General features: G+C 44.6%; 1 protein-coding gene across 1 annotated transcript in view; it reads right to left on the bottom strand.

Moving 5' to 3' along the window:
* xrn2 (5'-3' exoribonuclease 2) overlaps positions 1 to 24,903 on the bottom strand; it is a 47,589-nt gene that overhangs the window by 668 nt on the left and 22,018 nt on the right. Inside the window, exons 17-30 of the mRNA XM_047387657.1 lie at positions 22,553 to 22,647; positions 21,582 to 21,717; positions 15,053 to 15,160; positions 14,880 to 14,969; positions 14,729 to 14,801; positions 14,258 to 14,341; positions 12,248 to 12,345; positions 11,820 to 11,899; positions 11,674 to 11,730; positions 10,168 to 10,236; positions 8,217 to 8,345; positions 7,135 to 7,256; positions 2,270 to 2,336; positions 288 to 486 (exon numbers count right to left, since the gene is read on the bottom strand). Coding sequence (XP_047243613.1) covers positions 288 to 486; positions 2,270 to 2,336; positions 7,135 to 7,256; positions 8,217 to 8,345; positions 10,168 to 10,236; positions 11,674 to 11,730; positions 11,820 to 11,899; positions 12,248 to 12,345; positions 14,258 to 14,341; positions 14,729 to 14,801; positions 14,880 to 14,969; positions 15,053 to 15,160; positions 21,582 to 21,717; positions 22,553 to 22,647 — 1,407 coding nt within the window. The remainder of the gene's footprint in view (positions 1 to 287; positions 487 to 2,269; positions 2,337 to 7,134; positions 7,257 to 8,216; positions 8,346 to 10,167; positions 10,237 to 11,673; positions 11,731 to 11,819; positions 11,900 to 12,247; positions 12,346 to 14,257; positions 14,342 to 14,728; positions 14,802 to 14,879; positions 14,970 to 15,052; positions 15,161 to 21,581; positions 21,718 to 22,552; positions 22,648 to 24,903) is intronic.

The following is a 24,903-nucleotide window of genomic DNA, read 5'->3' as shown; positions in this document are numbered from 1 at the left end:
TTTTCTTTGATGAGTCACACACATATAGAGCTTGGATCGGCGCCGAAGGACGGATTCAGGAAATTTAAACAGGAAAATAAATAACGTGTGATAAATTCTTAAAGTTTGTTGAAAATTACACTTTGATTTTTATTTTTCTGCATTTTTAGATGCAAGTCCAGAAAAATCAAAGTGAAGTTTCTAACTGAATTCTGGTCTAACTGAGTCATTGGGACGGGATGAGAAACAGATGGAGCTGAGCAGAACTGGACTGAGGGAACCAGCAGAAACCAGATCGAGGCGTTTACCTGATGATGCTGCCCTTGGCCCCGGTTGTCACGGCGATTGCTCCAGTCGTCTCTGCGCTGATCGTAGCGCTGCTCGTAGCCGCTTGGCGCCGCTCCTCCGCGTCTGAGGTTCTGCTGGTACGCAGACTGCTGAGCCTGGAGGGTCCGATCCCAGCCGTGGCCCTCAGAGGGGCCCCCGCTTCTGTACTGCTGCGGCTGCCTGTAGACACCAGCGTTCAATTCGTTAACACCGGGGAGATCATCTGACCCAAACTCCCAGCATTCCAAGGATCAATGATCCCGAGCCCTCGGACCCGTTTATTGGTCCCTGGTCAACAAGATGTGAACAAATTCATCTTGGAGCAGCTGCATAATCTCACAGTGAACAGAAAATCCAACATTTACAGAAAAATCCACATTCAGTTCAAACAGAACAGAACAGAACAGAACTCTGGGTTCTTGTCCAACATTTCCCAGTTTGGACCATGCAGGGAGAGGGTTCTTTTCACTCCAGATGGTCCAAGGTTTGGGGTTCTTTTCTATGAGATTTAGGTCTGAGGACTGAGAAGACAATGGAGGAAGGTCCATTTAGTGTTTCAGAACCATTTCTGTGTTGATGTGACCAAATGTTCTGGATCATTATCCTGCTGAAAGAGATGGGACCAGATGATCCCATCAGGTCCAGTTAAAGTCCCACAGAGTTTATGTCTGTGATGATCAGATGTTTATAGGCCCCTCACCGTCCTCCTCACTCTAGATGCTAGAAGATAAACCCGGGCCGTCATCCAGCCGGGTTTCTGTGGCTCAGAGAAACGGGCCTTTGTGTCACATCATAAATAAATCCCCGGGAAACGGGGAGTTGAGGTGTACTTATTAAAGGTTCCCCCACCATCAGTCCAGCTGAATAAATCCAAAATGCTTCACACAGATTTATTTTAGAAGGACAATCAGAGGTTAGATGTTCCTCCATGTTCCAGAGATTTAACCTTCGTCAGAGTTCTTATTTCACACTTTTATTCTGATAAATAATATTCTTCAGATTCTTCTGCGGTTTTACTTCCTTCCTGAATTTTTTCTGAAAACGATCCTGAATCCAGGAAGTTTTTTGGTGACAGAATTCACTGAAGTTTGGAAAATCCAGAAAAATCTGCAGAACATCGAGACGTGTTTGGCTTTCAGATCATTTTACCATTTTAGTGACAATGGATCCTAAATTTACATTGTTTCTAGATGGATCGAGCCTTGGAGTTCTGGAGTATCGTCTTGGTGCTGTGGATCTGAGCGCCCCGAACAGCTTCCGGACTGTCCGACGGGGATAATAAACCCGGATAGTCCCATCCCTCATTGCTTAACCATGTCACACTCAGCCGGCAGCGGACTTATTGGAGCTGGACTCCATAATCCCCACTCAGAGTTCCTCAGAGGCTCAGTTCTGAGCCATTAAAGAAACTGTTTCAGTTACCAGTAATAAGGAATGACCCGAGGTGACTCCCGCCACAATGGGCCTGGAAACTCCATCCAGGGAGCCTGATTAGGACTGGGAGAGGCCGACGGCCTCCATCAATAGGAGGTCTGAGAGGGAACGCCGCTGCAGCGTTAGTGACGCCTCATTAAGCTGCACAAACCTCCTCCAAAAGAAATTTGTTCTGCAGCAAAAGAGAAACCTGAACGGACTCGTGATGCTTCCTGACGGAGGCCGAGTCGGGAAGCGGAGCGACGGCACGCAGAGAGCAGGCTGGGAAGTGTGTAATTCCCACAGAATAAAAAGATGAACAATGAAACCAGGGAAAAACAACCTTTAAACTCTGAAACATTCCCAGTAAAAACTAGAGAAAATTCCAGAGATGAACAATTTACAGCGTTTAGGAATGTTTCAACAACAATAATTATTATTTGTTTGGGGTGAAATGATGCAGAGCCTTGGATCAGAACGAGTTTCTGCAGGATGAAAACTCAGCCAGTGAAACCAGGAACGTTGTTTCCCATGGAGGCGGTGGACTCACCTCGGAAACTGGGGTGGGACGCTGCTGAAGGAGGCCGGCGCTCGCGGCATGGTGTTCTGCCTGGAATCTGCAGGGAACAAAGAACAGAATCAGGAGTGGTTCTGGGGACATTTAGATTTTTTAGTTGGAACTCTCTAATCTGAATCTAAAAAATTCCCATCCCAACACTGAAACTATGGAAACAGGAGGAAATCCTCCAGTCTGACAGTAAGAACTGGATCTTTGTGCACACAGAACCATCAGCTATCGGATTTTCCGAATGCAGCTCCAAGCCAAGTTCTGGGGGAGGGAGAGGGGAAGCCCGGAGCGCCACATTAGCATTTTTTTGTACGGAAAATGAACGAAGCATTCACCAGGCGGCATTGTGGATGCCTCAAGTACCCTGGGTCCATCGCTGCAAGCACTTCACAAAGAAACTGTTGCCAAGGCGATGACCAGCTGCAGAAGCAGACCCGTTTGTTTACGGGGCGGGCGAGTCGAGTGGCTGAGCTTGGAGAGGGTGAAGAGCGCCCTGAAACTGGTCTGAAGGAGGTCAGAGGGAAACCTGGAGACCAGGAACTGCTTCAAGCAAACAGTGAACATTATTAAAAGGTCCGATAGATCTACAACCTGCAGAACAATTCATGTTTCCAGGAAAACAGCTGGTCTAAAAACTCTGTCAGAACCTTCCAACCCAGATGAGTTTCTTCTAAGGAATGTATTCTACTTGACTACAGAGATCCATCCCCCCCAGAACCAGAACTCAAACATATAAAATCTACTTGAACTTTGGTTGTTTATGTCTTCATGTTTTCTAACTAAGCAGCTGCAGCACAGAAGCCACCAAACATCACTGAGCTGGAAGCTTTCAGATGTGAAGAACATAGACTCATATGGACAGGCCTCACCATCATCTTCATCACCACCATTTATCACCATCATCTTCATCACCACCACCATCATCTTCATCACCATCATCACCACCATTTATCACCATCATCTTCATCACCATCATCTTCACCACCATCATCTTCATCACCACCACCATCATCACCACCATTTATCACCATCATCTTCATCACCATCATCTTCACCACCATCATCTTCACCACCATCATCTTCATCACCACCACCATCATCACCACCACCATCATCTTCATCACCATCATCACCATCACCATCATCTTCATCACCATCATTTATCACCATCATCTTCATCACCACCACCATCATCTTCATCACCACCATTTATCACCATCATCTTCATCACCATCATCACCACCATTTATCACCATCATCTTCATCACCATCATCACCATCACCTTCATCACCACCACCATCATCTTCATCACCACCACCATCATCTTCATCACCATCATCACCACCACCATCATCTTCATCACCATCATCACCATCACCATCATCTTCATCACCACCACCATCATCTTCATCACATGGTTTTCCATGTGATGAAGATGATTGTTAGAAGCTAGAAAAGCTGAAGAATGCTCAGCAAAGTTAGCCCTAACATGCGAATCTTGACCTCCAACCACATGTTTGCTGTGTCTCCAAACTGTGTGATACTCTCACACCTGAGCTGTGCATGTCCATAGATCCTCCAGAGTTACCACAACCCTCTCTGAGAAACCTCCCTCACAGCTCGGCTGGATTTATACTACGATCCATTTACAAGCTTTTACCCATTAGGTGATTTGTGAAGGCAAAGCTCGCACTGGGTTTTATTTAGGGGTGTCAGAGTAAAGAGGGGCTAAAGGCAAATGCACTCCACACTTTTCAGCGATTTTAGGAAGAAATGTTGAAAACCGTGAAATGTTTTCCTTCCACTTCACAGTTTGCGTCCGTGTGTCACAGAAGCTGCAACGATAAACTCCGGTTTGATTTAGAAGGGCCGGATTCTTTAACAGCACAGCGAGGTTCTGGTCCGGTCCTCGTCCTCTAGGGGACAGACTGTGGACAATCAGCTGATGTGATCGGTTTAACTGGCGGTGCTGAACTGACTTAGAGAGGCGTGGTAAACAGTCAATTAACAGCCAGCAGGCAGACTGCTGTTGGCACATTCTCATGTTGGTTGATGATCTCCTGCACCAACAAACCTGAAGTGGACCACCCAGTCGGAGTCCAATTATGAGCCCAAAACACTCGGCTCTTCTTCTCCTCATCCCCAGCCGTGACTCAAAGGACAGAATTACAAGAGGACACCTGTCAATCTCCTTAATGACCACCGATCTGAACAGGTTTAGACCCCCGCCTGCAGCAGAAAGGAGCCAACAAAGGATTAGGATTTCAAATGCCTGAAACACACTGGGTCCACCGGATCAGCGCAGGATTACAACAACCCAACGCCTCTGTGGATCTCTTCCTCTCTGACCCGGAGCGGCCAGCTCTGCTAACTGAAACCGGACAGAACCAGATCCAGCTCTGAGCGGGAAGAAACAGTAAAAACTCTTCCTGCTGATCCACAGAGGTTGGAAGGATTCATTTAAACTGGATCAGAACCAGTGTGTGAACAGCAGCCTGTTCTGCAGAATCCAATGTTCTCACAGCTTTAACCTGTGAGAGGAACCAAGAAATGGGTCCACATTAAACTTCTGACCCGGTCCGCTGGTCTTCCTGTTTTCCATCCTGTGATCTTGGGATGGATCGTATTTAGTCGCCATAACGATACAAGTGATGATAAAACGTATTAAAAATCCATTGCAGTCTTACTGGGCCATAGATGTTCTGGGAGTGACGTCACCACACAACTCCAAAAACAACTTCTGGACATTAGTAACATTAAACAGACCAACTCATCACTAAGCATCACAACTAACTGCATTAAGGCATATTGCTAATGTCAACAGGTCTGGGTCAGCGGTTCTACGGGCCTCTAACTCAGAGGAAGGATTTTTGTTTTAAATTAGGTGCTGCTGAGAGGTTGAAGCAGTTATTATCTAACCTCCAGGACTGAAACCATTCAATGCATCTTCACTTGATCTAAACCCAGATCAGTTTGTCCCAGACGCTGAAGCTAAACACTACAGTCCAACGGATGGATGGATCTGAATTAAATCCAGTTTCCTTCTTTAGCTGCAGCTCACAGCAGAAATCCTCTCAGACTCTCCTCCAGGTCAGATAACCGTCTGTGTTTTTATTCTAACAGGAGGAAGCAGCGTAGCATCCTCCCCGGCTGCAGGTTTCTGAAAGCTGCAAATATAAATGTGGAGAGGATAAACTTCCTCCTGTTAGTGGAGACATTCTCTGACCCTGAAGTCACCGTGAATCAGGACAATAACGGCCACCAGCAGAGATTAAACCCCTGCGTGGTTCACAAGCTGCACGTTGACACGTCCCTGCAGGACGCGGCCGGGTCCACAAAGAGGGAAGCTAACTTTAGTTTCAACTCTCTTCACAGAGCATCACACCCCCAAATCAGTTAGGATGCTTTTATCAGGGGTGCCACTGTGTCCAGCAGCCCACTCCACAGTCCCATTACCGCCCTCGGCCCCCTCCTCCCATCCTCCCATCCCAGAGAGATGGAAACAAAAGGCCGGAGCAGCAGATCCAGCACTGATTACTGACCGAGTCAAAGTGTTCTGTGGACAAAAGCTGGCGGCTGCAGGGAGAAAGGACCACTCAGCTCTATAATCACATTCCTGAAGCTGCGCTCATTACAGCTGATCTGGGCTCAGTTTCACAGCGAAGAATAAATGATCCGTGTCGGAATAATCGGAACCGCCGGATCACATCGGGACTCATTTCAGATAAAATGTTCCAAAGTTCAGACAGAAATAAACTGTCCTGCCACAGAGACACGCTGCATGTTAGTTTAATAAAACTAGTCCTCAGCAAAATACCAAGACTTCCTGAACCTCTGAGTGGAGCATTTTCCACCCAGAACCTGCAGAACCGAACCAGAACCAACGGGAGGAGAAATCCTTTAACCAGCCGGGGGATTATTAATATTATTATTATTCATCAGAGACAAGCTGGTGAAGAGCTCATGGCCCACATCATCAACCCTCCACCATGAGGTTTGGTTCTGCATTATTAGAAGCAGCTGTTGAAAGACATTAAATCAAATATGAATGAATTTCCTATTTTCTGCTGCGGGAGTTAAATAGTTCACAGTCAAGGAGATAAAAGCTGCAGAGAATGAAAAGGGAAGTGATTGTGATGAGCGGAGAAAGGAAAGACATTCCAAGGAGCTGAAAGGTCCGACTCCTTAAGCTGGAAGATGGGTTCTTTCCTTTCAAGGTTACGGTACAGACTCAAACTGTTTGCTTTAAAGTTTAAACATCCATTTCATTTGTTGAGAACCCGTTTTATGGTTTTCTCCGGAACCAAACGTCTTCTGTACAGACATTATTCAAAAGGAGAGCTGAGCAGAATTTGGATCAGTTCAACTTTTAATTGGAATCTGACTCTGAAAGAGAAAAAGGAGCCCACCCTAATCTCAACCCAGGAAAATAGTTCAACCTTCAGCTGATCCAGTCAGAGGTTCTGGAAATAATATCAATAACCTGGGATTTGGTCTGATTCCCACAGACTCAAGTATATGCATATAACCTTCTCTTAAAAATGTTCTCATATTCCTCCATATTTCTAGATTTATGATTAAAATGTCTACACTGAGAGCAAAGTGGAACTCAAGTCAGATTCCTTGGCCATTAAAGCAGATTCTGGTTCTGGAATATTCTGCATGGGCTGGAGGAACAAAATGACATCTTGTTCTTGACACAGAACCTTTTTCTTGTGGCCTGTCCGGCCACTGCTGCATACGAACGCTGCAGGTGGACCTATGAGGTCCGATTGTTGCCCGCAAGTGGTGCTGATGGGTCTAACAGGACGTAGGACGCAGCAGAGTGTGGGAGGCTGTGGCTTACGTTGGAAGTGTTGGTGGCTGCTGCCGTGAGCAGGACGGTTGTAGCTCCCCTGCTGGTAGCTGCTGGGAGGCGGTGCGTTACTGTACTGTCCTCCAAGCTGCTGGTTTCGGTTCAGACTGTGACTGAAGGAGGAAAACAAGGTTTCAAACATCTTTAGATGACATGAAAACTCTTCTACAGAATCAAACCTAAAACTGGGATCCGTCTGAGCTGAACAGTTACTGATTACAAACCAAATGAAATGAATTCGTCAGGTTCTGGTCCTCTGAGCAGCTGCTGGATTGGGCCCATCAGCTGAATTATTGACTCAGTTCAGCAGACAATGTTGTGTTTCCTCTAATCTGTGCATAATTAGCTCCCAAACAGTCAGACGGATCCAGATGTTCAATTACTCCCATTTCCTTAATGATAATACCAACGTGTGGAGAAACGAGCTCAGATCATAATCACAGCTGGCTGATGGAGGGGGCAAACATCTAAACTGGGCAGAGACACAGCGAGTGCTGCGTTACAGACAGCTGGGAGGAGCTCCACCTTAACCGCTGATTTCAAGAACATCAACTGTGGACCAGTCTGTCACCAGTTGGGCTTTAACAGAAGCAGAAGAACTGTTGATGATGGTGGACGCTCCTCCTGAGACCAGTTTAGGAGGTTTGATGCAGGGTTTATATCAACTGTCTGCACCAACATATTGAAATGTTGCATGGGTTCAAACAGCCCACAGTGTAAATACATTTGTCTCTGTTTGGTTTATTTGATCAATAACTAATAGATTAGTTGATTAATAAAAAAATCTACTTTATCAATCTTTCCATTTCCGTTAAATTATTAATCTTAACAGAGAAGGAAGGATTTACTTCTGAGAGACTGTGCTACAAATGCATCTAAATAACATGCTTCTGCAGAGCCTCAGACTCATTTACCATCAACCAGCAGATGTTTAGAAGCTCTGATCACTGATCAAACACACCTTTAAATGTGTGTCGGGATGCTTTGAGGTTCACATGCAGATTAGAGCTGATTCTAATGGACCTGGAAGGAACCACTGGTTATTCTGGTGGAAGATTAATCTATAAAATTACCCCAGTGCTCTGAAGCCTGACTGGTCCAGGTGGGCCTGCTGTCTGTTGGGGTTGAAGCCCAGCTGGGGTCTCCATGGGCCCCGGTTCCCCCTCTCATAGTCCTCTGGTTTCAGCACCTTGGTGGGCATCCTGGAAAACAATCAGACTTAAAACAATCGGTCTTCCTGGAATAAATCATTTAATTACCCAATAAATATGAACACAGACAGAAAGGTTAATAGAACCCAACAAACGCTGCAAAGTAAGAACAGCTGAGGGTAAAAATGTCCAGCGGGTTGCAGTTTTGCAGAGGAAATGATTTGAATCCAACATTAAATGAAAGAACTAGTGGATTATCTCCGTTTCTGCATCACAGCATCTGTTCCCAACGATTATGTGGTTATAACTCAACTCATAACGCATCAAAGATCCTGCTCCTGGTGAAAATAAATATGATTTTCCATCATTTGACCTGGTGATCCCAGATCAGATCCGATGAAGGGAAAAATCGACCAGATCCAGCCACTGGGCGACCGATTGGTGCATCAGTCAGAACATCACACCTGCTGGTCATTAAAAGGCAGCCTGAGCTCATATTTCAGAACAAGTTTGTCTGTTTCAAAAGTTCAGTATCTCCACAGACCTCCTTTAAATACCAGGCAGAACCTCAGCTGGTTTGATCCAATCAGGTTAAAGACAGAGTCAAAGGGTGAACCAGTCACCATCAGTGCGAGCATCTCGAGGAGCTGTGGTTCTGGCAGTTAGTTGCTCTGAATCATACTGGTGTGTGTACACGCAACGCCAAGGTGGAAAGACATCAGCAATGGCCTTAGAGCAGCAACTGTTGCTGTCCATCAATCTGGGAGGGGTCATAAGGTCATCTCCAAACCATCTGAAGGCCATCGTTCTGCAGAGAGAAACATTATTCCCGACAGGAAAACTTCTCAGACAGCTGCTGATCTTCCCAGGAGTGGACGTCCCAGCAGATCCAGCCCAAGGTCAGAGTGTGAAGCTCAGAGAAATGCCCAAAAACCCAACAGCTCCATCTCAGACTCTACAAGCCTCAGTAAGCAGGTTAAAGGTCATGACACAGAACTAGTATGGATGCTTGGAAGGGTTGAAGGAAAAAGCCTCTTCTCTCTAAAAACAAGATGGCAGCAGGACTTAAAGCTGCATGTGGATGAAGGAGAAGACTTCTGGACCAATGTTCTCTGGACAGATGAGACCAAAGTAGAGATGTTGGACCATACTGGACAGAACCATGTTAGGAGAAAGACCTCTGACCAATTGCCAAGCATGGTGGTGGAGTGTTGATGGTTTGGGCTTGTTGCACAAGGCAGCAATGGGATGGACCAGGAACGTCTCCAAGTTCTTTAGAGTCCAACGAGAGTCCGTCTGTCCAACAGCTGAAGCTTGGTCCAAATCGGGTCATCAGCAGAGATACTGACACCGCTGCTGAGAGTTACTGCTGCCCGAGGTGGTTCTGCATGATGGGTTTTGTTTATAAACAGGAGAATATCAGAACCGGCTAATGACCCGACCCGTTTCCTAAACTATGAGGCCTTTCCTTTTACCTCCAGGATGTTTCTATTACAAAGGACAAACTCTGCTGTTCTGCTTCAGAAGGGTTTACTGTTACTTCAGTACTGCTCCAGTTGGGTCAGAACTATCTAATAATCTGTATAAAATCTGACAGTAAAACATTTTTTTCTTTTGAAACATTTAATAAAACACAGCAGAAACCGACCGCCTCTGAAAACCTCTGAGCGTTTGTAAAAAAAAAAGAAATAAATGGATTCTGTTTGACCCGAGCCTGAGCTACAGGGTCAGAACATTGTTAGACAGACAGAGTGAAGATCTGGATCTTTTTAACATGGTTCTAAAATAGACCTGCAGGGTGATGAGAACAGAAAGGAAAACTATTTCAGGTTCAGGAGAGAAGAAGTGATGGGATGAAAGAAAATGTTCCTACTTTGCTCCTGGCAGCAGCACAGCTTTGAACACAAAGCCTTCAGCGTACTGAGGATCCATGAACTTCACACTGAGAGGAAGAAGAAAACAATGTTCAGCAGAGGAGCTTCTACATCTTCCTGGAGCTCTTTTCACACTGAGAACAATATTCCAGAACCACCTCCTGAGAGGGAACGTCTGGATTCAAAGGCTGTCGACAGAAATCAGAATATTGGCCGAAGTTTTTACTTCAACCAGAGAAAAACTGGGCCGAATGTGAGGTCCAGTTTGGTTGTCCTACTTCCACCTAGAGACAAATCCCTTTCAGGGATTAACTTCATCTAGAGCTCAAATTGGAGACAGTTTAAAATGAACCTTTATGCAGATCTGGGTTCTGAGCTGCAGGGTCAGAACCTTGTCAAGGTAAGGCTGAATTTGCTTGTATTTAATCCAGAGGAGGTTTGATGATTAAAAATGTTAGAATGTAACATTTTAACTTCATAATCTTTAAATATGATCTTTATTTTGTATTTTTGTTTGTTCACTGTGATTTTTTATTTGTTTCCGGATCAGTCGGACTTCATGAGACGAGCTGGATGAAATCCATCCAAACTGAATGTGTTTCTGCAGCGGTAAACGGGTCAGCATAACCCAACCTGAGAGTGCAAACAAACCTGGTTGTGTTTAGATCAAACATCTGGATTTAACGGCATCTTCAGCTTTTTAATGTCGTCCTTCATGAGGCTGAAGGTCCAGACGTGTTTCAGTGAACAGGTCTAACTGGATTAATCCTTTACATGTTACAATATTACCAACTTCTGCTTCAAACACCTAAAGGGCCGAAACTAGCCATCAACAGGGTCAAAAATCTGGACTTTCAAAATAAGACTGACAAACACTTCATAATAAAAGCCTCCTTATTTTCATGGTTAAATTACAGTAAATCTAGTTTCCACTGTAATAATGAAGATAAACCAGGCAGGACAAAAAGGAGTAGGCTGGACCTTCAAAATAAAGCCCACAGAAGTTACTTTTCAAAATAAAAGTCAAGCTTTATTACAAAGGAAGGTCCACATTCCTAAAACCCAAACAACTCTCCCATCAGCATTACTATCCAGTTCCTCCTGGAGGAACCCAGAGACAGAGTTCTGGAGCCGCCCCAGGGCCTCCTCCAGGAGAGATGTTTCTGGAAAAGCCGTCCAGGACTGGTTCTGATCAGAAGAACCACCATAGCTGACTCCTGATGTGGAGGAGCAGCAGCTCTACCCAGATCCAAACCAGGGAGAACAGATGGAAATATGCTGAGGCTGCTTTTGTCTTTCAGTGTGTTTAACATCTTTGTTTTGTGGCATTAATAAGGTCCATCAATGCCGCTCCCAGAACCCATGATTAGATGTTTAGGTTCCAGGGATTTGGTCCATCTGTGCAGCGTGACAAGTTCTGTAGAACGTCTGCGGCTCACAGGGAATGAAAACAATAGAAATGTGAGATAAAAGCTGCTTCATGGTGGATTCAGACGTTCACTCACTTGATGGAGCTGTTGTGTGAAATGTCCCGCAGCACTGGGATGGGTGACTTCACCGTCCTGAAGAGCAGAAACCAGAAGCAGCTCATTTCAGAGTCAGATTATAACAGAAACACGGGGAAGGTCCAGATGAAGCAGAGGGTTCTTACTCATCTGGTAGGACTGGATTGTCATCAAGGTTCAAGTTTCCTTGGATCCCATGGCAGAGCTCAGCAGGGACCACGGCTCCCTGAAAGAGACGGAGCTGAGGTTGGTTTCTGACATCTAGATGATCTGGAAAACGTCCCTAAACTTAATAACAGTTCGGTACCTCTGCCTAAATAATCTACAACCCAACCACCTGAAAAACATGGGAAAATATGGTGAAAGTTCTACTGAAACAATGAAAATGAACAACCATGCCTGCTGAGCAGAACCGGGTCTAAAGCTTTTATCACTGATGGCTTCTACTCTCCATCATGGTCAGACTGCTGTAGATTCACTGAGCTCGTCATCATTAGGAGCAGCAGACGTGATGAAGCTCTGCAATAAACACAGCTGTAGCTCAGTGTGACTTTAACTGGTTCTGTTCTGTTACCTCACGGGTCTCTGAGCGGTACAGCTCATGGATGAAGTCAAACAGCGGGTGAGACCTCCCCAGAAACAAAATGTCGCTTCCCAAACTGTTTCTTCTCACTGCAACAGAAGAGAAAACCCATTTCAGCTTCTAGAAAGAGACAGAACAGGTCTGGATGGATCCATAAGAACAGAACAGAGGAGGAACTGAACAGTGAACTGGGCTGTTCTAGTTTTAATGGATGCACTGAAGCTGGTTCTGCTCCGTCAGACTGATACACTTAACAGGACCTGCCTGGTCAGGAGGTCGGAAAGGTTCAGATGCCACTGCTGACCTCCTCACCTGGACACAGGAGGCAGAACCTCAGCCACGACAGGGCTGAAATCGGACCGATGCCGACTCATTTACTGCTTCATGGTGCGGCATCGGGGCAACCTCTGGAGCAACCGCCTCTTCATCAGAAGATGGAGAAGTTTTAACTGAACTTAGTTTTAAGGTCGTTTAACTTAAAATGATTCAACCCCCTGGCAGATTTAGGGTTAAAGGCTTCATGTGACCAACATGTTTCTTTTGACTGGAAATAATGTTAAAGGGGACATCTGATGCCTTTAAATCCTTCATTTTAACATTTAAATCATCCAGCTGTGGTCTACATAAAGTGGAACCTCAACACTTTGGTCTGAACTCCTTGTTCTTGTAGCTCCTCAGGCTCCTCTTTTACCTGCTCTGAGGAGCGTCTGAGAGCAACTCGTTTTGGTGCCGTCTCTTTAAATGCTGCTGAGGCGCTTCACACCCCGCCCCCTACAGGTCAAAGAGCATATGATTCTAACCCGTTTGGCCATTTTTGTAGTTTTATAGCAGAGATTTAATTATTTAGCGGTGCAGAAACAAGACAAAAACAGCTAAAACATTGAAAACTGTTAATGTAATAATAATATTAAAACCTGTAGTCTGGTTCTGTCCTCCAGGGACTAAAAGCAGCACACAGCGCTAACATCAGCAGAAGACCCGATGCTGCTGCTATCAGAACCACAGCCAGGACGTCACATCAACATAAATTCATGCCTAAAATAAAGTTTGTTGTCATTTTAGCGTTATTTGCAGCTTACTGCTTTGCTGCGTCCGTCGTTTCCATAGACAGAAGGAACCGACCCTTAATCAGATGATCCTCAGCAAATCCTTCTTGATACTGGAGGAGGTTGATGAAGAACCCGTCCTTGAAGAGCTTCATGCAGACGAAGAGGAATTTCTCCACTGATGTGGGAACATTTCCATGAAAAGTAACATTTAACCAGGAACTTTGAAGAGGTTCTGGTGCTGGAGGACGGTGTTATGAACTGTGTGGGTCATTACACCCAACACCCGAACCGAACTTATCCCATTGCAGCTTCAGCATACTTGATCTTGACTACAAAATCACAGTGAGAAATCAAAATGGCGGATACAACATGGATTTAAAAGCTAAAAAAGTGGACTTTGCATTTAATGTTCTGAAGCAAATAATAGATCAAAGATTTTTCTTTTCCAGCAGCTTGTATTTTGTGCTATTGTCCATTTGGGAGAAGATCCATTCATTACAAATCAGAAACAAACTTCCTTTAAACTTAAATCTGACAGGGTGTGAATAATTTCAAGCCCAACTTTAGGTTACTAAACTCAGATGAGTTTAGTAACTTAATTATATCCTGTGTTCACATCTACACAAACCAACCAGACCTACAGAGAAAACAAACTGGAGCTTTAAATGGGCTGAACCCTTCAGGTATGGAAACACCCTTAGAGGCATCCCTCGGAACCAAACAGCTGAACTCCATCATCAGCATCCAGTCCCGCTAACAGCCCATTCATCTGATCCAGGTGTGCTGGAGAGGGGAAACATCTAAAAATTCTCCAGGACTGGACCTGAGCGCCCCTGAGCAAATGAACAACTGATAAAACATCAGACCTGTTGCTTCAGTCCAGTATCGTCTATTCATGTGTGAATAAAATTCTGCTGAAACCATCTGATGACCAGAAAGCAGATGTTCTCACCTTCATCGGTGGTCAGGTCAGGGTAAACTTCAGCCAGAGCTGCCCTCAGACGACGTTCATCCACAAACGGCAGCAAGGCCACACCTTCCAGAAGAACCAGAACCAGAAAGGACCAAACTTGGGAGTCAGATTCAGTTCATGTGATTCTTTAAAAGAACTAAATACTGATTTAATATAATAACATTAAGAAGTAATTGATTAAAACACTGCATGAAAATCTGATTTAAAACAAGCCTATAAAGCCTGAAGCTTCCTTCAGCATTTAGTGTAAAGTCCTTAGTTTAAGATCATAATGACAGTTACAGTCAGAGCAAACTGCTTCGGCTTTCCAAAGACCAGAACTGTTTGTGAAATAAATACCGTCTGCTGAAAACTGCTGAAAGGAAAGAAAACCTGGCTGGGAATTAATAATCGTTTCCTTCCAGTGAGGTGAAATGAATTCATTTAAGGTTAACACAGAGACAGGCTCACCCTGCCAGGCGTATTTCTTCCCGTTCAGGTCGATGGCGAAGTCATCAGGGTAGAAATCAATGATGGAGGAATCCTGCATCACAGCAACGGTTCAAAAAACTGAAACACCTGAGGATAAGTCACCTTCATCACCTCCTTCTCTGCAACTCACCGCGCTCATCATCAGGTTCCTCCATGTCGGCGGCAGGAAGTTACCGCTGGCGGCAGGAAACACTCCCATGAGCTGCTCCAGAGGTTTAAACTGAAGAGAAGATCAGACAGAACAGAAGGTTAATCCTCCTGGTTCTATGGACCCAATAACCCATGTTCTCATAGCATCCTCACCGGCTTCGTGTCCTTCTCGAACTCTGAGAACATCGCTTTGATGTCTTTGAAATCCGAGGCAAACGGAGCATAGTGGAATGGGAAATACCACTTCCAGGAGGCGCAGCCCTGAAGGTCGAAACAAAACAACAGGATTTAATGGGACACCTGCCTGGTACCAGCCAATAGCCAGTGATTTGTTCTGATCCCTGCCTGGTACCAGCCAATAGCCAGTGATTTGTTCTGATCCCTGCCTGGTACCAGCCAATAGCCAGTGATTTGTTCTGATCCCTGCCTGGTACCAGCACGGAGCTTCTCTGGCTAAAACAACCAAAGGCCTGACATCCAACCTCAGATGTTCTGACTGCGGCGGTCTCCAGTGAGGTCCTGGAGCTCTGCTCTGGATTGATGGGAACGTTCCAACATCCCCTCCAGGATTCATTCCCTAAATCCCACATACATCTAAACACCCACAGTCCACATCAACCTTTCTTCAGCCCACTAGAACCTTGTTTTGTTCTGTTCAGGTTCCACTTTGGCCTTCCTGGACCTTACAGTACCTCCCCAACATGCAGTCCTGTTGTCTACCAGCCAATCAGCTGCAGTAGCTTGTTAACATCTCCCACGGCTCACTTTAACCAATCATTAAAACATGGAGAAGATTATTCAACTAAAAACAGTAAAACATGATCAATAAATATCTATTATATTAACAGTAATAAAATGTATTTTCATTTGTTTCAGAAACGGTTTAAAGTAAGGATGGAATAATATTTTACAGCTGAAACAAACACCTGTACAGGTGGGGAAACAAGATTATTCCAGTTTTCATGAAGGATTCATTTAATTATTTTAACAATAATAAATACTAAGCATTTAAGAAATATCTTGTAGGTTATTTCCAGTTAAAATGATAACAGAAAAACCTTTTTAACACCCGAACAGAAAGATTATCCCAGAGTTTCCAGCTGTTTTAAAAACCATTTTATTGGGATATGTGTTAATATCTCCATTTATATTAATATTGTTTTTTAAAGACTTTTTTAGTGGCACTAGTGCCCTTTATTTTTCCAGTATTTTTTGACAGTAGATAGACAGGAAATGGGAATGAAGAGAGAGGGGAAGACATGTAGCAAATGTCGCCAGGTCCGGGACTCGAACCCGGGACAGCTGCGTCGAGGACTAAGGCCTGAATGTGGTTCGCACGCTTAACCATTCTTCTCGACTCCACAGCATCCCTTCCCACTCTGATCTTCAGCCACAAACTGGATCAGCGAGAGTCTGTCCAACATGCAGAGGCTCATAGAAGCAACCAGCGTTGACCAGTCTGTGACTGTGATGGTCACGGTGGTTTGATGCACGGTGCTGCTCAGATGTTCAGTTGTTGGAGGAGATGGTTTCCTGCCTCAGAGCAGGAAAGAAGAAAGGATTGAGGAGGAAAAGGTTTGTATCCCTCAGATTTAAGCAGAGCTGCACTGACATTTAAAAAGGTTGAACCTCAATCAGACGGTCGAGGTTTTATTCCTCTGAAATAATCTCAACTGTCCATCACCAATGAACGATGCTGCTTTAAAAAGCCGGTCCAGCTGCTAGCGATGTCCCCCCTCTGCTCCGTTATTATCATGGACATGCAGGGATCCCACAGTCAGAGCACTCATCCTTCCCGAACAAACGCACCTCTGCCTAAAGAACGACCTTCAGTCCAACAATCGGCCCATGGAGCCACCAGCTCCTACATCTCAGCCAGCCTTTAGAGCCCTCCGCTCTGTTATTAAAGACTCATTCACATGATAATACGCTGCGTTAACATCATAAAAGATCCAATCTCCACCGTCCAACCGTCGCACGGCTACATTTATGAAAACATGACAAACTGCTGCGTCTGGAGGAGATGCCACGAGACGCCGGGTCAGACCAGAAACAACAGAACGGATCAGAAACCGAGTTAAACGGGCAGGATTGAAGCTTCAGCTGGAAACTAATCTGAAGACATGACTACATTCTGCTGCACAGCCTTAAATAAAACACTCAATCTCATTATAATCCTTACTAAGTAAATACTTGTGAAATCTCTGATCTATCACTTTTCATCAAGTTAAAAGATTAGTTTAATTATAGATTCTAAATATTTATTTGAAAATTAGTTATTTATTGTAATTAATAACAGTGAAGTTTAATTATTATGATCTTTAGTATAAATAGAAATAAACATTTGGTTGTTTTTTCCAGTTAAATGAAACTGAATTAAGTTATAAAGAAACGCTTCATTTAGAAAATCAGGGAAAATTAGCAAATAACTCAAAGTCCAAAGTGCATTAAAATGTTCACAAAGAAAATCCACAGATAAAAAACAAATCAGCCAAATCTTTTACAAAGATACAAACAAAGATCTTTGTACAAAGATGAAACCACATCTACACAGAAAACATTTCTGGACAAAAGCTAAAGTAAAAAATGAGAGCGGACCTCAGCAGCTCACCATGACGTGTGCGTGATCAGAACTCTGCAGAACCATGAATGTGCAGCAGCAGAGGACAGACACGTCCATGTGCACCGGGGGCCCGCTGAAGAAACCCTTCAGAACGGCCCCCTGAGATGGGATTTGGATTGGTGTGCACAGGCAGAAAGCACAATCGGGTCGAATAAATCCCCCCGGCTCCTCTGGAGAGGCTGATTAATTCACTTCGAGACAAAGATCAATATTTTACTGCAGCAGCAAACGGATGGAGAGCCGGCGTGCCGCTGCTGCTCCTAAACAAAGACCTCCTGGTCACATCAGAATCTATCTGGGCCCAGTTTAATTCCAGGTCATGGACGGAGTTTATTAGACCTCAGTTTGCTGTCCTGCGTTAAGACTTGGATGGAGAAGTAAGGACTCCTTATTGGTGGACCTTGTCTTCTCAGGGATGGCTTTGGGAAGCAAAGGTCGCTCTCTAACGCCAGAGGACAAAAGGTCCAGCTTCTCATGATGGTGTCGAGTCCACCTGTTGGGAGCGGATCCGCTGAGGACCAAAGAGGGTTCAGCAGCATAACAAGCAGAGGGTTCTAGGTTTGGGTTGATGGGACACTTCAGTAAAAGGTTTCAGATAATCAGCAGCACAGACAGCCTTCAGTGAGCAAAGCCTTTCTGTCGGCTCAGTTTCACCAACCGGACCTTATTCATCAGGAAAATCCATGGAAAATGTGGAGAAAGAACAAACCCTGTGCCACAGCTAAGCACATCTATTTAATCCAATATCCAAAGCTCTTAAAGAAATGATCCTAACCCTTCTAAAAGGAGGAAAACTGGATGAGTTTCAACCTCGCAGCTACAGGGGTTGGACAATGAAACTGAAACACCTGTCATTTTATTGTGGGAGGTTTCATGGCTAAATTGGACCAGCCTGGTAACCAGTCTTCATTGATTGCACATTGCACCAGTAAGAGCAGAGTGTGAAGGTTCAATTAGCAGGGTAAGAGCACAGTTTTGATCAAAATATTGAAATGCACACAACATTATGGGTGACATACCAGAGTTCAAAAGAGGAAAAATTGTTGGTGCACGTCTTGCTGGCGCATCTGTGACCAAGACAGCAAGTCTTTGTGATGTATCAAGAGCCACGGTATCCAGGGTAATGTCAGCATACCACCAAGAAGGACGAACCACATCCAACAGGATTAACTGTGGATGCAAGAGGAAGCTGTCTGAAAGGGATGTTCTGGTGCTAACCCGGACTGTATCCAAAAAACATAAAACCACGGCTGCCCAAATCACGGCAGAATTAAATGTTCACCTCAACTCTCCTGTTTCCACCAGAACTGTCCGTCAGGAGCTCCACAGGGTCAATATACACGGCCGGGCTGCTATAGCCAAACCTTTGGTCACTCATGCCAATGCCAAACGTCGGTTTCAATGGTGCAAGGAGCACAAATCTTGGGCCGTGGACAATGTGAAACATGTATTGTTCTCTGATGAGTCCACCTTTACTGTTTTCCCCACATCCGGGAGAGTTACGGTGTGGAGAAGCCCCAAAGAAGAGTACCACCCAGACTGTTGCATGCCCAGAGTGAAGCATGGGGGTGGATCAGTGATGGTTTGGGCTGCCATATCATGGCATTCCCTTGGCCCAATACTTGTGCTAGATGGGCGCGTCACTGCCAAGGACTACCGAACCATTCTTGAGAACCATGTGCATCCAATGATTCAAACATTGTATCCTGAAGACGGTGCTGTGTATCAGGATGACAATGCACCAATACACACAGCAAGACTGGTGAAAGATTGGTTTGATGAACATGAAAGTGAAGTTGAACATCTCCGATGGCCTGCACAGTCACCAGATCTAAATATTATTGAGCCACTTTGGGGTGTTTTGGAGGAGCGAGTCAGGAAACGTTTTCCTCCACCAGTATCACGTAGTGACCTGGCCATTATCCTGCAAGAAGAATGGCTTAAAATCCCTCTGACCACTGTGCAGGACTTGTATATGTCATTCCCAAGATGAATTGATGCTGTATTGGCTGCAAAAGGAGGCCCTACACCATACTAATAAATTATTGTGGTCTAAAACCAGGTGTTTCAGTTTCATTGTCCAACTCCTGTATTTCCTCATGTTGGAAATGGTTCCTAAACATTCCTGGTTGAAAGATCCAGAACAGAGTTCCAAGAGTCCTCAGTCAGTTTCCAACATCTCTACATGCACCTGATTCTAAAATTCAGCCGAATGGTCACGGTTCGGGTCAGAAGTTCCCATCCGGTAACATTCATTCGGGGCTTGATTTAAACGAAGCGTCGTTTTTCCAGCAGGAATAAAACAACAGGAAGGATTTTAAAAACAAAAAGGATTTGAATTTGTTGAGGATTTTCTCTGACCCACTCGGTCCGATACATCCTCCCAGTGCCACTAATACGTGGTTAAATGTTTCTTGTGTAACCTTCATCAAGCTTCTGGCATTAACCTAAACACAGACCCAATGTTTACGGAGAGACGCGCCATTCCCTGGACCAGAACCGGACCATTTAAACACGTCAACCAGTACCGATGAGTTTGATGCATTTTGAGCTCAAACTATTGGCCCCATCAGAGAACCCGTTTTGGTCCTTGGAAGAAAAAACAGACTCAGTCAAAACCAGAATTAGCAGTTCTGACCTGAAAGAAGACATGAAATCTGTCGCAGCCTGGAAACCTCTGAGGTTCTACCGATATTCTGGACTTGTGTTCGGGATCACTGCTGTTGGAAAACACCCAGATGTTCTTCTAACGTATAAAGACAAACAGCTCCTACACTTTTATTATGGCCAGATTTCATGCATTCCTTGCCTAACATTAGGGAAAATACAAAACCTGAGAGAACTCAAGGAAGGTTTCTGCAGTGGTCAGACTGTTAGGAAGAGGCAGAGATAGATGGAAAACACGGATGGATGGAACAGGATAGGCAATAAAGTTCAGAAAAACTCATTTCTTCTATATATTATTTAGTTTTTCTATTATTCCAAACGTTTCCAGACTGTGCAGGAACCCTGTAAGAGCCAGCAGGGGGCGTTACATCAGGATGAAAAACTAGTGGGAATCTTAATGTGTGCTTTCCATGAAGCGGCATCTTACTCTCCATCACCGGTTTGAGGGTTTTCCTTCATTGGAGCACCTTTGTTGGTCCTGACCCCTGCAGACCAGGATCTGTGGAAATGTTCTGACCCAGTTGTTTAAACTTCTCAGTTCAACAACTTCAGACACCGAACGATCACCTGCTGCCCAATAATCCCAACCCACAGACAGGGGATTTTCAGTAATGGTCGTGATCTTATGGCTGATTGGAAGCTCAGCTTTTAATCTCCAAAAGACTTTACCCATATTTCCCAAACAGCTTTCTAGGTTCCTGACTCAGTGTCCAGGTGGGCTTTTATCTGGGGGAACCTGGAGAACAACCTTCCTGATTTCCTTCAAAGTTCTACACATCAGATCCTGGTTCTTAAATTCATTCTGAAAGCAGGGTGAGATGATTAAAATACCAATGCAGGTCTAAACACACCTGCTGCTCTTCACACACAAATCCATCCTATTGGAGATGTTTCATTAAAGGGCTGCACGGTGGTGCAGTTGGTAGCACTGTTGCCTTGCAGCAAGAAGGTCCTGGGTTCGATTCCTGGCTCGGGGTCTTTCTGCATGGAGTTTGCATGTTCTCCCCGTGCATGCATGGGTTTTCACCGGGTACTCCGGCTTCCTCCCACAGTCCAAAGACATGCCTGTTAGGTTAATTGGTCACTCTAAATTTCCCTTAGGTGTATGAATGAGTTTGTGCATGGTTGTTTGTGTGTTGCCCTGCGATGGACTGGTGACCTGTCCAGGGTGAACCCGCCTCTCGCCCGTAGACTGCTGGAGATAGACACCAGCTCCCCTGCAACCCACTATGGAAGAAGCGATAGAAAATGACTGACTGATTAAAGGTCCTTTAAAGGGACATAGAAATGGACATTGTTCAGAGGTGGGGGCTAGGTTCAGAACAAGTTAAAGGTTCCTGATGTTAGTAGACATTCTGCACCAGATTGTGACAGGTGTGCTCTCAGTGTTACCTGGTAGTAGTAGCGCAGCACCCAGCACAGACCCTCCACGTAGGACTGAACGACCTTCTTCCTGAAACCCTCGTCGGACACGTCCACATCAAACTTGGTCTTGTAGTATCTCTGCTTCCAGCCCTCCTCCCACAGCCTGCAGCAAACACACACACCATAGGTGACCCAGTTTTCATCACCAGAACCACTGAGATAAGAACTACTGCAGTGAGTGAGCAGCCGTAAGAATCAGTCAGCTGTGGCTGCTGCATTAGAACAAAGCCTTCTGATGGATCCATCTATAGGCTGAAAAACTGCTGGAATACTTTAAAGGCTTTGACTTCTTGGTATAATCAGGGCAGCATCGCTGCTCTGCACACATAATCAGGGCCGTCCAGCATCTGTGGCGCGGTCCTCAGAGGAGCCTGCAGGGAGCGCCGTCTCCTGACAGGAAAGCCTGCATGAATACCAATTTAGCTCGCTGGATTTAGGAGCTTTGAGGAGAGCGTCACAAAGGAATTTACTCCAATGTTCCTGCTTTCCATATTAATCACGCTCAGAGGGAAGTGGGAACTGATCGGCAGAGAAGTGGGAGTCATGGGGAGGCGGAGGAGAGTTCAACAGCTTGAGCTGAAGCATGACGGCATTAATGAATGCATCAGTGTTTATTAATGCAACCTGATTCATTCTAATTCATTACAGACAATCAGCAGGCAGGAAACTTTGAAACGGTTTTAAAGATGGAAGCCAGTTTGGAAAACTGACTAAAATTCAACGTTTGGCTTGGAAGCATGTTTATTATCTGAGACTCCAAAGACTGCTCTAATCAGGTTAACAGTAAGGCGATCCAGGATTAGGGTTCTGATGTTTTCAAGGCTACATTTAGTCATGAACTGGTGTTTACCCAGTTCATGACTGAGGAGGCTCCTGAAGGCAAAGTTTCCACTGTCCTTTCCTCAGATTTGAATCCAGTGTGATTGTAAAGGTCTGACCTGACGTTGTCTTCAGGCTCCGGCTCGCTGTCGCTGTCCTCGGCTTTCCTTTTCACTCCTCTGCTGTCTGGGCCATCACTGACGCCTGCAGACGACTGAGTAGGGCGAAGAAAACCCACAGCACAAACAAAGCAGAAGAAACAAAGTTCAGCCTTTTATGTTAAAAACATCTTCATCACTATGAATTTACTGACGAGATCTGTTCTTGAAGCCAGCTGACCCAGAACCACAAGTTCTAGAAACCAACTGATCCAAAACTACATGTTCTAGAAATTAACTGATCCAAAACTACATGTTCTAGAAACCAACTGATCCAAAACCATCTGCTCTAAAATGCCACCTGATCCAGAACCAAAGTTCTAGAAACCAACTGATCCAAAACTACATGTTCTAGAAACCAACTGATCCAAAACTACATGTTCTAGAAACCAACTGATCCAGAACCATCTGCTCTAAAAAGCCACCTGATCCAGAACCATCTGTTCTTGAAGCCAGTTGACACAGAACCACAAGTTCCAGAAACCAACTGATCCAAAACTACATGTTCTAGAAACCAACTGATCCAAAACTACATGTTCTAGAAACCAACTGATCCAAAACTACATGTTCTAGAAACCAACTGATCCAAAACAATCTGCTCTAAAATGCCACCTGATCCAGAACCAAAGTTCTAGAAACCAACTGATCCAAAACTACATGTTCTAGAAACCAACTGATCCAAAACTACATGTTCTAGAAACCAACTGATCCAGAACCATCTGCTCTAAAAAGCCACCTGATCCAGAACCATCTGTTCTTGAAGCCAGTTGACACAGAACCACAAGTTCCAGAAACCAACTGATCCAAAACTACATGTTCTAGAAACCAACTGATCCAGAACCATCTGCTCTAAAAAGCCACCTGATCCAGAACCAAAGTTCTAGAAACCACCTGATCCAGAACCATCTGTTCTAAAAACTAGCTGATCCAGAACCACATCTCTAAACCCAACTGTTCCAAAACTATTTGTCCAAAAAATAGGAGCCTCTGAACCAGAACCAACTGCAATAAACCTTGATTTCTGAACTTTTCTGAGAACGAGCAGCAACTTTACTTTGGACCAGTCGGAATGATTCTAAACACTCCTGGGACTCAGAATATGAGAACGAGACACTGGGAATGACGCAGCAATAATCTCTGGGAATATTAAAGTGTTGCTGAACTGGACTTTGTGCAGAACCTCAGCAGGTAGTCGGAGAGTTTAACTCTACGCCAACATGTCAGAGAACAAAAAAACTGTAAAAACGAAACCGGACCGCTTTAACCCAACATGTTCAGGTTCTGTCAGATGGAGAGACCCCAGAGAAACTCTGGGCCCGGTTCCTGACTAAAACATATAAAATAAGGCTTTTAAAGTAAATATAGTTCCAGAATCCATGGTAACATGCAAGTTAAAATGATAATGAATGAAGGAGAGTTCTGGAAGAGGATGAATCTATTTCCATTACAGTGATGTGTTTTCATAGCACAGACACTGATGGACTCAGGAACAACCAGCAGAACCTTAGCAACCCTTCCTCCACCATCCCTAGAGCTCCTTTTATCCATGTGGAAATGAATGGCTACCTATTGTAGCTGGAACCAATTTACCGGCATTCACATGCAGGAAGTGTACAGCCTGAAAGACACGTTGAAGGGAAAAGCGACGGTGAACTGATTCCATGTTCAGATTGAACCACAAAGAAAATACAGTCTGAATGTTAACCCAAAGCGGTGTGAGTTCTGGTCATTTCCAGTCTCACAACTGCAACAAAGACGCATCCCTGGAATCCTGCAGCCATGCTAACTTTCTGTGTGTCTCCAGGAAGAAAACACATTTTTCCAACCTGATCTGAAAAGATTCCTTTCCATCCTTGAAGTTCATGTTACCTTCTCCTTTCTAACAGCAGCAGGTTCACCTCCTGAAGCTGATGCAGCATTTCACAGCAGATAACTCTAATAACGCCACTGATGGTTTCCCTTGGATACTCGCGGATCAACCTGACAGTTTCCTGTGACTGAACCAACAAACAACATGTTTTCTGTTTAGGAAAATCTCAGACAAGCTGGATTTTCCTTCATTTTCTATTAGAGTCAAAACTCCTGCCTTTATAAAACAACCTGGAGCACATCTTCAGAGTTTTCCACATTTAACTGCTGAAGACAAGTTTTTACACGGATCAGTTTGGATGTGTCCTAGAAGTTGGAAAGAAAAACCAGGAATCTGAAGGTCTGAGCTCAAAGAAAACCAGATATCTGTTACCAGCCAGAGAAAGTCCATTTCTAACTAATTGAGTCAACAAACAACGTGTGAAACGAGCATAAAGCTGAAA

Source organism: Girardinichthys multiradiatus, chromosome 15 (assembly GCF_021462225.1).
Source record: "Girardinichthys multiradiatus isolate DD_20200921_A chromosome 15, DD_fGirMul_XY1, whole genome shotgun sequence".
In the NCBI taxonomy this organism is placed as follows: Eukaryota; Metazoa; Chordata; class Actinopteri; order Cyprinodontiformes; family Goodeidae; genus Girardinichthys; species Girardinichthys multiradiatus.
Note: the sequence above shows the minus strand (reverse complement) of the source record. Positions and strands in the feature narration are given on the sequence as shown.